The 16,496-nt window shown below is 31.5% G+C and overlaps 1 protein-coding gene across 1 annotated transcript; it reads right to left on the reverse strand.

The window, feature by feature from the left end:
* Window positions 1–3,086: 3,086 nt before the first annotated feature.
* LOC113388423 (DNA ligase 1-like) lies at window positions 3,087–15,503 on the reverse strand. The gene is made up of 5 exons (XM_026625801.1): window positions 15,356–15,503; window positions 12,809–13,290; window positions 10,286–10,666; window positions 7,189–7,662; window positions 3,087–3,170 (listed from the first exon to the last, which is right to left on the reverse strand). The coding sequence occupies exons 1-5, from the start codon at window positions 15,501–15,503 to the stop codon at window positions 3,087–3,089; spliced, it is 1,569 nt and encodes a 522-aa protein (XP_026481586.1).
* Window positions 15,504–16,496: the final 993 nt, after the last annotated feature.

A 16,496-nucleotide genomic window follows, 5' to 3' on the forward strand; every position in this document is an offset into this window, starting at 1 on the left:
CATTGCAAAATCGATCTCGTTTGCGGTGCCACAGATAAATCCGTTGCGCATCGCCCGCGACCGAAACAAAAAAAAAAACGAAACTACGTTGAAGAAGAAGTTTGAATCCAGTCCCCCCTAAAATGAACAAAGCGAAGAAAAAAAAAAAAACAATAGGAAAAAATGGCAGCTTATTAAAAAAAAGTGTCAAAAATAGCCTTTTTTTTGGACGAGAAGGTTCGCAAAATTTTTTTGCGTAATGTTATCAAGTTGTTTGAGGTAGGGGGACTAGGTATTGCAGTGGTGAACAAATTAAAAAAAAATTCAAGTCGATCCGACTTGTAGTTTTTTTTTATTTTTTGGCACCGCATTGAAAAAAGTCAATTTGAGAAAAACGTATTTAAAGTTTTTAATATAATGTACTAAATACACCATTTAATTTAATGTACGAAATACACCATCGTGTTCAAAGATGCTGACACATTAAAAAGGTCATGTGCATGAGGTATTATAATAAAAAAGAGACAGCTGGCATACAATAGCTCGCAAAACGATAAAAAAACGCTTTCAGAGGATCATACGTATAGAGATATATATATCTACAACTTCGTCAAAAAAATAGATATTGTGATGATTTTTTTTTTTAAATCATTCTAAGGCTTTTAGCTTTCATAATATCAAAAAATCTCAAAACCGAAACAAAGAAAAATAAAAAAAGAACAACCCCCTTAAGGAAAGAGGTCAGTTGTAGGAGATTATGTAAGAAATCAAGTATAGGCTTCTGCAAGAAAGACAATATTTAGAAATCTTTCAGCTGTGAAAAATTGTATTACCACTTTGAATTATGTCTAAATGAACAATTTAGACATAAGTACATCGAATTATCAGATATTTTATAGAGATTTTAATAATGTGTTCACATTTCGTGTCAATTTTTTTGGGTTCCGTACCAAGATTTTTAACTTCCCGAAGGAAAAGTTTATGTTTTCATCAAAAAATCCGACTCGCTAATTTTATGTTTTCTCGACGTTTCAAGCCATTTTGAATGGAATGAGACCAAATTTGTAAAAAGTATGTGTGTGTGTGTTCGTGTGTTTACAGATTTTTTGCCGTGAATCGACGTTTTCTCAAAAACGGCTTTACCGACTTCCAAAATTTAAAAGACATTCGATGTATCTCGATGTATCTTGATGAGGACTATTGTTTGTCAATGTTTGTCAGTGTTTGACAGTTTGTGCAACGATTGGCAAAGCCGTTTCTTTATAAATCGCAGATTTTTTTTGACGGTAGATACCATAGTCTTCTAAATCATACTAAAATATTACCGCCCTACGACAACTCGTTTAGCTTTAAAAATTCGTCAAAGTTTACAAAAATTGGTACCGTTTTTTTGGCATTTGTCAAAATTAGACCTTTCATCGACGTTTGCTCAAAAACGCCTGAACCGATTTCAGAAATTTAAAAGCCATTCAATGTATCTCAATGAGCACTATAGCTTGAAAGTTTTGTGAGACGATCTGCCGAGCAGTTCCTTTGTAATTTGAAAAAGAGTGTTAAACTTTTCGTCCACATTTAAGCTCATTCTACCGAATTGATTTTAAAAAATCAAAAACTGTTCGAAAGATATTAGTTGGGAATGATACTGATTAGTTTTAGGTGAAAACCCACCGAGCCGTTTTCTTGTAATTAACTGTTGAAAAAAAAAATTAAGCCGATTTTTATGAAACTGTCTTTGGCGATGTATATCATAGTCTTATAGAACTTACTGAAATATTTTACTTACGTCAAGTAGTTTAATTTTAAAACTTCATCAAAGGTTGGGAAAATGAGTAGTTTTTTTGACGTTTGTTAAAATTAAAATTATATGATTTACTTGGTGTAGAGTGTTTGTTTGTTTTCAATGATGTGTAATAAATCCACTCGGAATACTTTTAATCGCTCATAAATTAATTTATATTTTATTGATTAGATCAATTATTTACACATATCGGGAAGTTCATGTAACTTGCCTCGAGGCTAAATACCAATACCAACTAGTTAATTTTGAAGTTCATTTATATGGTTCAAACAAATGTCCTCGAAATTTTCGACAATATGATTGAAAAAACATTCAGTTCGTACTGAATCGCGAGGCGTTTTTGCAAAAGGCACATCTAGCCGTTCCGGAGGTATGGAGCGCAAAGGGTGTAAAACCGTTATGCAGTTTTTGAGAGAACTGATCATCCGATTAGATTAATTCAAAAAACCATTTGTTTGTGTAGACATGGGCAAAAAATGCATTTACAGAAAATTTAGTGATTAAAAATTTTTTTAAAAACAAATTTAAAGTTTCAAAAACTATAATTTTCGAAATTTTACATTATTTTCAAAATAAAAACATAAACTACTCCTTCGGGAAGTTAAAAATTTAAAAAATTGCCTAGGCTAAGCACAGTCTAAGCGCCACTCTGGTACAAATGTTTTTGCAAGTGCGTTTAGACTGTTCGTGTACTGGAACACTTTTGCAATTTTGTGTGAAAACTATTGAAAAATGTGAAAATGCCGCCAAGCTGAGCACAGTATAAGTGAAAATGTCGCATGGAATTCTTGCAACGGGTGCACTTTTTCAATTTTGTGCAAATTAGGCAACTTTTTTTTTGAAATTGATTGATTCGAAATGAAATTACGATTGTTAATGTTCCAGGAGATGAATTGGTTTATGATCTATGATTTACATTTGATTTGCTCACTCAGATATAACAAACAAGATAGCAAAAATAATGAAAGTTACAGTATTTGTAATAATATATTTGAAAACGTTTAAAATTTCTCGAATGTTTCATTACGGTTCGGGACGTTCCTGCAATTTACCTTAAGGCAAAAGGGACTCTACTGACAAGCAACTGGAATATCAAAGCAGTTAAATGAAATGTAAGGACTTTACTGACTAGCAAACTTGTTTCCGGGATAGAAATTAGTAAAATAATTAATTTTAATGACAAAAAGGGACTGCACTGACGAGCAACTTAAATCCGTTCTAACGTTTAAAATTTCTCGAATATTTCTTTACGGTACGGTAAGTTCCGGCAATTTGCCTTAAGGCACGATGCCATACACCACTAGTTCTGTTACTTACCAGAAGTCGTGTCCGTTTCATCAACGACAAGAGTTATATTTTCCACTGTAGAAACTGTTACATTGACCGGTGTGATCTGTAACAATACTAATGGATTGATTTAACCCCAAATTCAACCCCATTGGGGTTGAATTTTTTTTCCTCAATAGCCTGCTCGTTCATGATCCTCAAAGACCCCAAATAACTAATCAGTTTGTCCAATTGATGGTTGTCTAAATGTTTAAACAGTTGTATCATAGCGTACTTCATAGAGGCGCCGTTTGAAGTCAACGGAAGACAGTCGGAATCATTGGTATGTCACCAAATCGCCAGCAATTTTTGATTGAAGGGTGTGATCATGAAATTAGGCGTGTACATCGTTATTATTTGCGGCAAGAATTGCTCGTTGACTTAACCAAGCTAATTCTTATAATTCTCACTAATGTCATTACTCGAATTTTTAATTACGGTGCGTGAAGTTTCAGCAATTTGAATTAAGGCACGATGCCTTAACCTATAAACCTTGCGGAGCCCGAGACCTTCCAACGAATGCAAAATTGTCGAAATCGGTTTGTGCGTTCTGAAGTTATTTCGTCAGGAAGGAAAACCCGACTTATTTTTATATATATGTAGATAATATAGAAAAACTTGATTAAATTGCATAAACTAGTGGTGTATGGCATCGTGTCTTAAGGCAAATTGCTGGAACTTCCCGTACCGAAAATTGAAATTATCACTAAACCTTTGAAATATTTGAAAACTGAAAAAAATGAGATATTTGACAATTTTGAAGACATTTTGGAAATACTTAATTTTTTTTTATATTTCAAATTTTTTTTTACACTTTTTACCATTTTTCTGACAATTTTGAATTTTTTTTTCAAAGCAATCGTGCTGTGTGGCTGTTTTATGCAGAAATATCAAGGCGTGTAAGCGCCGCATCGCAGTCTAACGGATAAACAATGTTACAGAACCCATAGGAATGTAAACAAAATTTATACTTATTGTTAAAATCTCTATAAAATATCTGATAATTTGATGTGCATATGTCTAATGCTCATTTTTGACTGCCAAATGGCATTTTTTTTCACTTTTTTCTCTATATTTCCAAAACCTCTAGACCTGCCTTCATGAAAATTTGATCATTTCTTCATCTTATTAATACAAGTAAAAAGTTTTTTGAATCATCCAAATCGGACGCTCCGTTCTCTCAAAAACTGAATTTTTATTTTTTAACTTCCCGTAGGACAAGTTATAGTAATCGCAAAAAAATCGAAAATGAAAATTTTTATATATCTTTACGTTTCAGAGGTTTCTGAACATTTTGGCATACCTTAGAAAAAATGGATGTGTGTGTGTGTGCGTGTATGTGTGCGTGTATGTGTATGTATGTGCGTATACAAATTTTCGTCGACGATTTCGGGAACACGGATCATCCGATTTGAATATTTCAAAAAACATTCGATTCGTATTGATGAGGAGACGTGCTGATTAGTTTTTGGCGAAGGCAGGTCTAGCCGTTTCGAAGATATGGGGCAAAAAGTGCCAAAAATGGTAACTCAGTTTTTAAGAGAACGGAGCGTCCGATTTGAATAATTTTGAATTGCTCGTCAGTAGAGTCCCTTTCCATCAAAAATTAATTATTATTCTGATTTGTGATTCAAGTTGCTTGTCAGTAGACTTTTTCTAATGAACATACATCAATATCAACTATTTTGCAAATTTTTAAAGTTGCTCGTCAATAGAGTCCATGTTCTGCCCAAAAAAATTATTTATTTTACTAATTTCTGTCAAATATTTAAGTTGCTCGTCGGTAAAGTCTCTTTTCTGCTAAAAAAATAATTTCTCTAATTTCTATCCAAGATTCATGTTGATCGTCAATAGAGTCCTATTTCTGCCAAAAAATTTAATTATTTTACTAATTTCTGTCAATTATTTAAGTTGCTCATCAGTAGAGTCCTTTTTCTGCCAAAAATGATTTTTTTCTCTAATTTCTATCCAAGATTCATATTGATCGTCAGTAGTCTCTTTTCTATCACTAAAATTAATTATTACTTTAATTTTTGTCTTCGATTCATGTTGCTTTACAGTAAAGTCCTTTCTTAAGAGAAGATTAAGATTGCTCGTCAGTAGAGTCCTTTTTCTAACATTAAAATCAATTATTTTAGTCAAAATTTAGGTTGTTTATCAGTAGAGTCCCTTTTCTTATATCAAAACCATAAAACCAAAAAGTTTCTTACTAGTAGATTCCCTTTGTGTTTATTACAAATTACTGAATTCATTTTCGATTCAATTGCTTGTCAGTAGAGTTCAGATCCTTCATTTTCCCAAAAACACAATTCACATTTTTGGCACTTTTTGCCCAGTATCTCCGAAACAACAGGACCTGCCTTGGCCAAAAACCAATCAACACATCTCCCTATCAATACAAATCGAATGTTTTTTGAACAATTCAAATCGGTGGATCCGTGCTCTTGTAATCGTCGACGAAAGATTTTTGTATCCGCACATACATACATACACAAGTGCAAAAAATTAAAATTCAGTTTTTGAGAGAACGGAGCGTCCGATTTGGATGATTTAAAAAAATTAAATTAGGAAAGCACAGCCTAAGCGTCACTCTGGTACAAATGTTTGCCCAAGTGCGTTTAGACTGTTTATCTACTGGAGCACTTTTTCAATTTTGTGAAAACTATTGAAAAATGTGAAAATGCCGCCAAGCTAAGCACAGTATAAGTGAAAATGTCGCACAGAATTATTTGCAAATGCGTTTAGACTGTGACTGTACGGGAGCACTTTTTTAATTTATTGCAAATTAGACAACTAAACTATTTTTTTGAAATTGAATTTGAAATGAAATGACGATTGTTAATGTTCTGGAGATAATTTGATTTATTTATGATTTACATTTGATTTGCTCAGATATAACAAACAAGATAGCAAAAATAATGAAAGTTACAGTATTTGTAATAAAACGTTTAAAATTTCTCGAATATTTCATTACAGTACGGGAAGTTCCGGCAATTTGCCTTAAGGCACGATGCCATACACCACTAGTTAAAAATGATTTCTATATTATTCGTTGTTTCTATGAATCTTTGAAGTTATTAATATGGAAAATATTTTTTAGACAAGACAGATATTACAGCTGTAGAAAGAATGAGATTATATCGCCAGCGAAAAAGTAAAATAAAAAATACAAGCAGTCAATGAATGTATGTTAATTTTAGTTACATGAAGTTCTTCAAACACAATTATTACATGATGAGTGAAATTGTGAAAATAATATTTGTTTGGGCGTTGTTTAACATAATCCACTGTGTGAACGAATATTATAGAATATATTAATCAGCAATTAATTCATTTCTCCACTAAAGGTTCATTTCTAAATGCTAATTGCAATGACAAACCGATCATGTCATATTTGAAGTATGACTTTATTTGCATTATTGTTTTTAAATATTATACATATTTTAATGCTGTTAAGAATTTATAATAATTTATAATTTAACATTATATAAATATTAGGCTTGCACCGAATATTTGATTACTATTCGGTATTCGGCATATTCGGCACCTTTTTTACTATTCGGCCGAATACCGACTAGTAACTAACTATTCGGCCGAATACCGAATAGTTGAAATCAAAGGCGCCGCCGCCGCTCAGCGATAGCATTGTTGGTGTTTTATTTTTTATGCGATAAAGAACTCGCGATGGATCTGTCTTTGGAAGTGTTTAGTTTACATAATATGATATGAAAGAAATTATTTCGTTACTGTATATATAATAATTTAATCTTTATCGACTTTTGACATTATCAATGAACACGCGAAAAACTTTTTCTGAATATTCACAAGATACTCCATTGTTACATGTTTATATTATTTAATATGAATCAATCCATGGTTACACGCATATGTTGTATTAATAAAATAAAATCATTTATTATTTTCTACTTTGTACAGTAGCAAATAAATTCTACTTCAATAGCGTGTGAACCTTACGCGCACTCTTTTTTTTTCTCTAAATCTCAATTTCGTTTGATTAAGTCAATTATTACACCTACTTACAACTTGCCTAAGGCAAAATATCACTTTCAACTATCATTTATTACCTGGCAACTGCAATTTTCGCTCTCCGGTAACTTCTTAGTATTCGCCTGCTGAAGTACAAACAGCGGCACAATCGCCCTTAGCAATTCCTCCTCATCGGGTATAAGATGTTTGCTAGTTTCCAACATTTTGATGACATTCGGTACCCTATTGCTCGTAGTCTGGTTCAAATTCTCATCAGACATCATACAGGTGGTAGTGGTAGTAGTACATTTCCTGGTATGGTGGTGTTCATTGCATCTTCTCGGCGGTGATACAGTTGAAATCCGTATCTCTTGGTTGATTTTGATATTAGGGTACTGGGTTCCGTAATAAGGAGCCGGTGTGTGGGTATGTCTTGTGGGTGTCATAGGGGTTGTGGTAAGGGTTGTAGGGTATGATGATGATGCTCGTTTTATGTAGGTTTTGAGGAGGTTCAAAAGGCGCGATTGGCGGTCTTCGTCTTCGGCTTTGTGGTATGATTCGTCGTTGGAATCCTAAGGAAAAAATGAGTTTTAGTAATTAAGGTATAGTGATTGTTCAAAAATCGGAAATCGAAAATTTTTGCATATCTATACCCCAAGTTTGGTTTTTCAATAACACTCGATTTTTTATGTACATAAGATCTTGTTAACTTTATTGTCTTCTCCCGACTTTTTCCCACTTGACGCAAATATCTTGAGGAAGCTGTTTCCGCCTATATTTTTATTTTACGATTTCATATATTTTTACGTTTCAGGGGTTTCTAAACATTTTGGTATACCTTACAATTAGAAAAAATGGATGCATGTATGTGTATATGTGTGTGTGTACAATTACAAATTTTCGATCGTCGACGATTTTGGGAACACAGATCATAAGCAACACCCTATCTTTGAAGAAAAGTTCAAAATTTTCAGAAAAATTCAAATTATATATTTTTCAAAATTTTAAAAAAATATCAAGTTTTTCAAAAAGCACAATTTTTTCCAGTTTCAAAATTAAAAAAATCTCATTTTTTCAAAAATTCAAAGTATGAAAAAGTCAAAATTTAAATAATTAATCAAATTTTTCAAAAATGACAATTTTTTCCAAAAATTTCAAAATTATAAAATATTTTTGCTTTCAAAGTTTTCGAAAAATTTTAAAGTTTTTTTCAAAAATTTGAAATTACAGTAAGGGAAGTTCCAGCAATTTGATTTAAGGCACGATGCCATGCACCACTAGTTCCAAATTATTACGAGAAAAAGGACACTACTGACGAACAACACTAATAAAAATTTGTAAAATAATTAATATCAATGTATTTTTAAACATTATTTTATCTTTGATAAAATAGACATGTTTTTTATGGGTCTATATTCGTATGAGTTCGCAGTCACAATCGTCAGAAAAATAAATCTTTGCTGTTCGATCAAGCATTTTACACATGAAATCTAACCTCCAAATGTCACAAGCCTCACAATATTAACTTTGGTTAGGCTTCACATATGTGTGATCAATGAGACATTAAAAACTTTTGCCTTTTGGAGTTTAGGTTTTAGATGATTCATAACATAGGAGAATATTTATGCACCAATTCTCTTATGTTATGGATCACCTAAAACCTTACCTCCAAAAGGCATAAGTTTCTAATTTCAAGGTTTTTAACTTCCCTTAGGGCAAGTTATAGTGATCCCAAAAAAAAATCGAAAATGAAAATTTTTATATATCTTTACGTTTCGAAGGTTTCTGAATATTTTGGCATACCTTAGAAAAAATGGATGTATGTGTGTGTGTGTGTTCGGATACAAATTTTCGTCGACGATTTAGGGGAACACGGATGAAGCTATTCAAATAATTCAAAAAACATTCGATTCGTATTGATAAGAAAACGTGCTGATTAGTTTTTGGCGAAGGCAGGTCTAGCCGTTCCGAAGATATGGGGCAAAAAGTGCCAAAAACGGTAACTCAGTTTTTAAGAGAACGGAGCGTCCGATTTGAATAATTCAAAAAACATTTTATTTGTATTAATAAGATGAAGAGCTGATCAAATGTAGGCAGGTCTAGCGGTTTCGAAGATCTAGTGAAAAAAGTAAAAAAATGCCATCCGGCGGTCAAAAATGATCATTAAACATATGCACATCAAATTATCAGATATTTTATAGAGGCTTTAACAATAAGTATAAATTTTGTTTGCATTCCTATGGGTTCCGTACTAATATTTATCCGTTAGACGGCGACGGGGCGCTTACGCGTTTCGATATTTTCACTCTACGCAGTTAAAGCAGTACGATTGCTTTGAAAAAAAGTTCAGAATTTCCAAAATATTTCAAAATAAATTTTTCTTCAAAAAGTCTTTTTTCTTCCAAAAAAAAAGTAAATTTTTGTCAAAAATTTATAGTTTCTCAAAAGTATAATTTTTTCAGAGTAATTTTTTTTTAAAAATGTTAATCTTATTAAAAAAAATAATAATTTTTGGTACGGGAAGTTTCCGCAATTTGCCTTAAGGCACGATGCCATGTGCTTCACTAGTTAATAATTCAAATCTGTTGATCCGTGCGCCCGAAAACGTGGACGAAAAAATGCGGACATTCTGAGGTATGCCAGTAAAATGTTCAGAAACCTTCAAAACGTGAAGAAATGTAAAAAATGCATTTTTGATTTTCGGCTCAATACTATAACTACCCTACGGGAGGTTAATAAAAATATTAATAAACACTAGTAATAGTAAAATTCGAAAGAAATCTTTAAGGAAATAAAAAAAAATTAATTATTTACTACACATATACTAGACTAGAATTATAAATAAGCATTTTATATCATTTTGAAACAGGGTTATGAGAAACATAAAATATTAGGAAAAAAAGAAACTTTATGAGAAACTTCTTGTAAAATATCAAAATTATTTAAAAAATCGTAAAATAAATGTGTTAAATGGGCAAATGTTTGATTTCATAGCTTGATGAAATATGAATAAATCATAAGAAATATATGTGAAAAATAATTTTTTACTATCTAGTAGTAAAAAATTGTTTTTCACATATATTTCATTATGATTTATTCATATTTTATCTAGTTATAAAATCAAAAATTTGTCCATCGTCCACGATCTGCATTTTCAGACTCGTTGAATTAAAAATTTTGTAAATTATCATTTACCTCATATTTTTGCCTCGATACATCAACCTTCTTATAATCTTCTTCATCCCTCTTTTTCTCCTCTCGTTCTTTCTTGTGCTCTTTCTTATATTTCTTGTCTTTTTGATTTTCTATCTTGTCCTCTTCCTTATCTTTCTTGTCCTCTTCTTTCTCTTTCTTGTCCTCTTCCTTCTCCTTCTTGTCTTTTTGATTTTCTATCTTGTCCTCTTCCTTCTCTTTCTTATCCTTTTGATTATATGTTTTGTACTCTTCCCTCTCTTTCTTGTCCTCTTGATTTTCTATCTTGTCCTCTTCCTTCTCTTTCTTGTCCTTTTGATTATATTTCTTGTCTTCTTCCTTCTCTTTCTTGTCCTCTGTCTTATCTTTCTTGTCCTCTTCCTTCTATTAAAAATGATTTAATTTTGAAGGCGGTTGAAACATATTTTCAAATTAATTTACAATGATAGATTACCAAACAATTTTGCATCACTATAGCATATAAAATAATATTTAATATCATGGGTCGATAATAATAATTAATTTTGAAGGATTTTTGATAAAAAGGACCTTACTGACGAGCAATGTGAATAATGGAGAAGTAAAATAATTAATTTGGAGAAAAGGGACTCTACTGACGAGCAACTTGAATAATGAATTTAAAAATAATTGATTTTGAGAAAAAGGAGTGTACTGACAAGCAAATTGGATAACCTATAAGCGATGTAATCAATTTTTTGGCAGAAACGGGACTCTACTGACGAGCAACTTGAATAACAAACCAGTGAAATAATTACTTTTGGGAAAAGTGACTTAACTGACGAGCAACATCAAAAATTTGTAAGATAGTCAATATTAATGTATGTTCATTAGAAAAAGGACTCTACTGAGGAGAAATTCAAATATCCATCAGTAAAATTACTATTTTTTTATTAGAAAGGGACTTTACAAACGAGCAACTCTATAAACTTGTAAAATAATTGATATTAATGTATGCTCATCTCTTACTGAAAAGGGACTCTACAGACAAGCAACTTAAAAACAAATCTGGAAAAAAAGTGAAATCAATGTTAGTGTTACAAAAAAGGACTCTACTGACGAGCAACTTTCAAATTGGACTTAGAAAAAAATAAGTGAAATAATTGATTTTAATGAAACAAAAAGGACTCTACTGACGATTAAAATAAATTATGGTTAGAAATTAGTAACATAATTGATTTTAAAAGCAGAAAAGACTCTACTGACAAGCAACATATTAAAAATAATACATTTTAATGGCAAAAAAAAACACTGACGACCATAATGACAAAAAAAGGGACTTTATTGACAAGCAACTTAAATCTTGGATAGAAATGAAAGAAACAATTGATTTTAGTGACAGAAAAAGGACTCTAATGACAAGCAACTTAAAATTGCATAGAAATTAAAGAAGCAATTGATTTTAAAACGATAAAACGATAAATGGGACTCTACTGATGAGCAACGTAAATGCTGGAAAGAAATTAGTAAAATTATTAATTTTAAATTAAAAACTCTACTGACGAGTAACATGATCCTTGATAAAAGTTAAAGAAATAATCGGTTTTCATGATAAAAAAAAGACAGAAAAGGGACTCTACTGACGAGCAACTTGAATATCGAATCAGTAAAATAATTAATTTATAAACAAACGGACACAACTGACGAGCAACTTAAATCTGGGATAAAGATTAGTAAAATTTGCTAATTTACTTTGAAAACCAGAAACAGAATCTAATTTCTTATTTTATTAGACATATTAATTTAACTAATATTTCTTATAAAAAAAAACTCTACTGACGAGCAACTTAAATATTGGACCAGCAGAATAAGTAATTTTGATAAAAAGGAACTCTACTGACGAGCAACTTGAAAGTAGAATTGCATTAATAAAATTATTTAAAGAATACAAATTTTTCTTGAAAACCAGAAGCAGAATCTAATTTCATGCACAATTTGGATCATGGCCTTTTAGGCATGTTATTCTAACTAATAATTCTGATCTATTTATTATTATTATTAAATTTTATTTACGTAATTTTTGCATACGTCTTATTTTTGTTTTGATTTTCAGAGATTGCCATTAATCTATTGTTGTACTTGTATCGATAAAACAAAATAACCTCCAATTTCTGTGTATGTGAAAAGGGACTCTACTGACGAGCAACTTTAATATCATTATTTATATTGTTAGAAATTAATAAAAAATCAACCTAAATAGTAGATAAACAAAACTACTGACAAGAAATTAAAACTCTTAAGATTATAATTTTTTTTTTTTGAAAACCAGAAGCAAGATATAATTTAGACATATTATTTTAACAAATAATTCTAATCTATTTACATCTAGAAACATTGTTTCACTGACGAGCAGCAACTTAAATGAGCAGAAAAAAGGAAGCAAAAAACTGGAGCAGAAAATAATTGCTGATTTAGGTAAAAACCGAGACATAAAAAATGATTCTACACATAAACTGGATCTGATTTTTTGGTCCTAACCAACAAAAAATTCTAAAAATTATCATTTACCTCATATTTCTGTGTCGATATATCAATTTTCTTATAATCTTCGTCATTTTTCTTGTTATCTTCCTTCTCTTTCTTGTCCTCATCCCGCTCCTTCTTATCCTCTTCCTTCTCTTTCTTTTTCTCATCCCGCTCCTGCTTATCCTCTTCCTTCTCTTTCTTGTCCTCATCCTTCTTGTCCTCTTCCCTCTCTTTCTTGTCCTCATCCCCTTTGTCACTTTCCTCGTTCTTCTTCGCCTCCTTCGACAGATGCTTCAAAGCCGATATGATGTCCTCCAAATGCTCCAGGACTACCTTCGGATCTTTGTTCTTGACCGCAACCGGAGTGTAGACTTTAGTCGTCGGCGATATAGTGACGACACTTTCGGTCGTCCCACTTTTGGTTTCCAAAATATTAATAATCTGATCCATGACGTCAGAAGGACTCACGGCTTTACCGAAATGGGGCTTTTCTTTCATCGAACCATACTTGGTATCACCTCCAACTAATAAAAGATAGAGGATAGAAATTATTAAATTGTTATGATAACGATGTCTTATGCTTGTTAATTGGTAGTGACAAGTATGAAAATGTTTATGTATTTGCTATTTTGATCGTTATATACTAGATGAATGCTATAGCATCCACGTCAAGTTAGTGACTATGAAAAAAAATTCAGTTTTAACTGAAGAGTAATCTTCCACGTTAACACGTTCGCGCCCAATAAAAGTTTGAGTAGTCGTATTATCGTATTTTGATCGTTATATACTGGATGAATGCTATAGCATCCACGTCAAGTTAGTGACTATGAAAAAAATTCAGTTTTAACTGAAGAGTGATCTTCCACGTTAACACGTTCGCGCCCAATAAAAGTTTGAGTAGTCGTATTATCGTATTTTGATCGTTATATACTAGATGAATGCTATAGCATCCACGTCAAACTAGTGACTATGAAAAAAGATGGAATTTCAACTGAAAAGTGATCTTGCATTTTGGAAAAAGGAACTAGCTGTAAGTGGAATTCTGTCTTCAGGCAATTATGGCATCGTGCCTTAAGGCATGTTGCTGGAACTTCCCGTACCGCAATTCAAAATTCTATTAATTAAAAATAATCAATAATAATCAATCAAAGTTGATCATTGATTTGAAACTTTTAATAGAATTTCGAACCATATTATATCATTCTATCTTAAATCACTTATTTTGAAATATTTTGTGAATTCTGAACTTTTTTTCAAAATAATCGTACTGCTTTAACTGCATAAAGAAGAATTATCGAAGCGCCTAAGCGCCGCGTCGCCGTCTAACGCGTAAACATTGGTACGGAACCCATAGGAATGTTAACTAAGTTGAAATCTCTATAAAATATCTGATAATTTGATGTGCATATGTCTAATGTTCATTTTTGACCGCCAAATGGCTCATTTTTTTACTTTTTCCTCCATATCTCCAAAGTCGTTGGACCTGCCTTTCCAAAAATTGATTAGTTCTTCATTTAGTCAATACAAATAAAATGTTTTTTGAATTAAAATTAAAAATTGAGTTACCGTTTTCGGCACTTTTTGCCCCGTATCTTTGGAACGGCTAGACCTGACTTCGCCAAAAACTAATCAGCACGTCTCCTTATCAATACGAATCGAATGCTTTTTGAGTTATTCAAATCGGTTGATCCGTGTGTCCGAAATCATCGACGAAAATTTGTATTCGCACATACATACATACACGCACGCACACACACACACACACACGCACACACATACATCATTATTTCTAAGGTATATCAAAATGTTCAGAAGGTTTTGAAACGTAAAGATATATAAAAAATTTCATTTTCGATTTTTTTGCGATTACTATAACTTGCCCTATGGGAAGTTAAAAACATTCGATTCCTATTAATAGGCAGATGTGCTGATGAGTTTTTGGCAAAGATAGGCCCAGCGGTTTCGGAGATACAGAGCTAAATGTGCAAAAAAAAGCAGTTTTTGAGAGAATTCCGATTTAATTGATTCAAAGAACTTTGTGCTTGTTTCAACAAAATAATTGATTTTGGAAAAAAAAATTTTGTTTCTAATTTTTTTTTCGAAAAATATTTTTGTAATTTTGGATTAAAAATTCAAAAAATTACCCAGGCTAAGCACAGTCTAAGCGCCACTCTGGTACAAATGTTTACCCAAGTGCATTTAGACTGTTTGTGTATTGGGGCACTTTTTTAATTTTGTCAAAACTATAGAAAATGCCGCCAGGCTAAGCACAGTTTAAGTGAAAATGTCCCACAGAATTATTTGCAAATGCGTTTAGACTGTGACTATACGGGAGCACTTTTTCAATTTTGTGTAAATTAGGCAACTATTTTTTTGAAATTGACTTCGAAATGAAAGGACGATTGTTAATGTTCTCAGATATAAGAAGATAGCAAAATAATGAAAGTTACAGTATTTGTAATGATATATTTGAAAACGTTTAAAATTTCTCGATTATTTCATTACGGTACGGTAAGTTTCAGCAATTTGCCTTAAGGCACGATGCCATACACCACTAGTTTACCTTATTTCTATTATGTTTCTATTTACCGATAACTCCGGGTATGACTATGTTTTCCGGTACTTCGACACTTGTTTGTCTCAATTTTGATTTTGAAGTTTTCCGGGGATCCGGATGAGTGTTGCCATATGGCAACAAGAGTAGAATGAGTGCATAGGTTATTACAAAAGTCGACATGGATAATATTAATAAAATAAAATTGAAACGTTGAGAAAATTCGTAGAAAATGTGTCAAAGGTTTTTTTTGGGACAAATGAAAAACGAATTATGACATTGACATTTTTGGGAAAAATTTTTGTTATTTTCCCGAGGGAGACGTTTATGTTTGTCAGAAAATGCAATTTGCTAATTTTACGATATCTCGGCGTTTCAAGCCATGGGGCCGTATTTATCAAAAGTGTGTACGGGTGTGTATTCAAGCCGAAATTTTACCTTTCGTCGACGATTTCTCGAAAACGGCTGGACCGATTTCAAAAATTTAGAAGCCATTCGATGTATCTCGATAAGGACTATCGTTTGTCAATTACCAATTACCAAAAACATGTAAAAATTTTGAACCACGTTTTACCCCCGAATCCTGAACCGATTTCGATGATTCAAAAACTTGAATCATTGAACTTGGAATGACATTAGTTGTTGATTATTTTTTGAAAAAATATTTAGACATTTTTAATGAATTTTTGCACAGTGATAAGGTAAACCATTGGTTCTCAATCTTTTTGTGTCTGCTAAAATTTACAATTTTTTTATGAGAATGTACAATATTTTTTTACTCTTTGTTACTATTTATAAATATTGTATTGACTTTTTCTCAAAGATTTGTATAAGTATTATATAAATAAATAAAAAAATAAAATATAATAACATTTTATGCTGAGTACGATAGTAATTTTTTTTTCTATTGTGGACCCCTTAAAAGTCCAATAGGGCGAATCACTAAGATTTATTTATATCATCCTAAAAATTAAAGTCTTACAAAAAGTCGTTTTGTATTAATAAAAAATCATTGCATTTTGAATAGTCTGCTTTTGAACATTTTTTGAAAAAAAAAAACATTTTTTTTGAAAATTTAGTTTTTTTTTAATTTTCACAACTTTAAAAGTCTAAAAAATCTAGTTTTTCAAAATTTTCAAAAAAATTTCAGATTTTAAAAATTTTGAATTGCGATTC

This window comes from Ctenocephalides felis, unplaced genomic scaffold, assembly GCF_003426905.1.
Source record: "Ctenocephalides felis isolate EL2017-DRISC unplaced genomic scaffold, ASM342690v1 CF-g0.4_SCAFFOLD_03572, whole genome shotgun sequence".
NCBI lineage: Eukaryota > Metazoa > Arthropoda > Insecta > Siphonaptera > Pulicidae > Ctenocephalides > Ctenocephalides felis.

What these genes read in the sequence shown, in the direction of transcription:
- LOC113388423 (XM_026625801.1), bottom strand. Translation starts at nt 15,503, where the DNA reads ATGTCGACTTTTGTAATAACCTATGCACTCATTCTACTCTTGTTGCCA. An exon ending in TATCGAGGCAAAAATATGAG is followed by an intron (nt 7,663 to 10,285) that starts GTAAATGATAAT and finishes TTTTTTCCTTAG; the next exon opens with GATTCCAACGACGAATCATA. An exon ending in GCGAAAATTGCAGTTGCCAG is followed by an intron (nt 3,171 to 7,188) that starts GTAATAAATGAT and finishes GTATTGTTACAG; the next exon opens with ATCACACCGGTCAATGTAAC.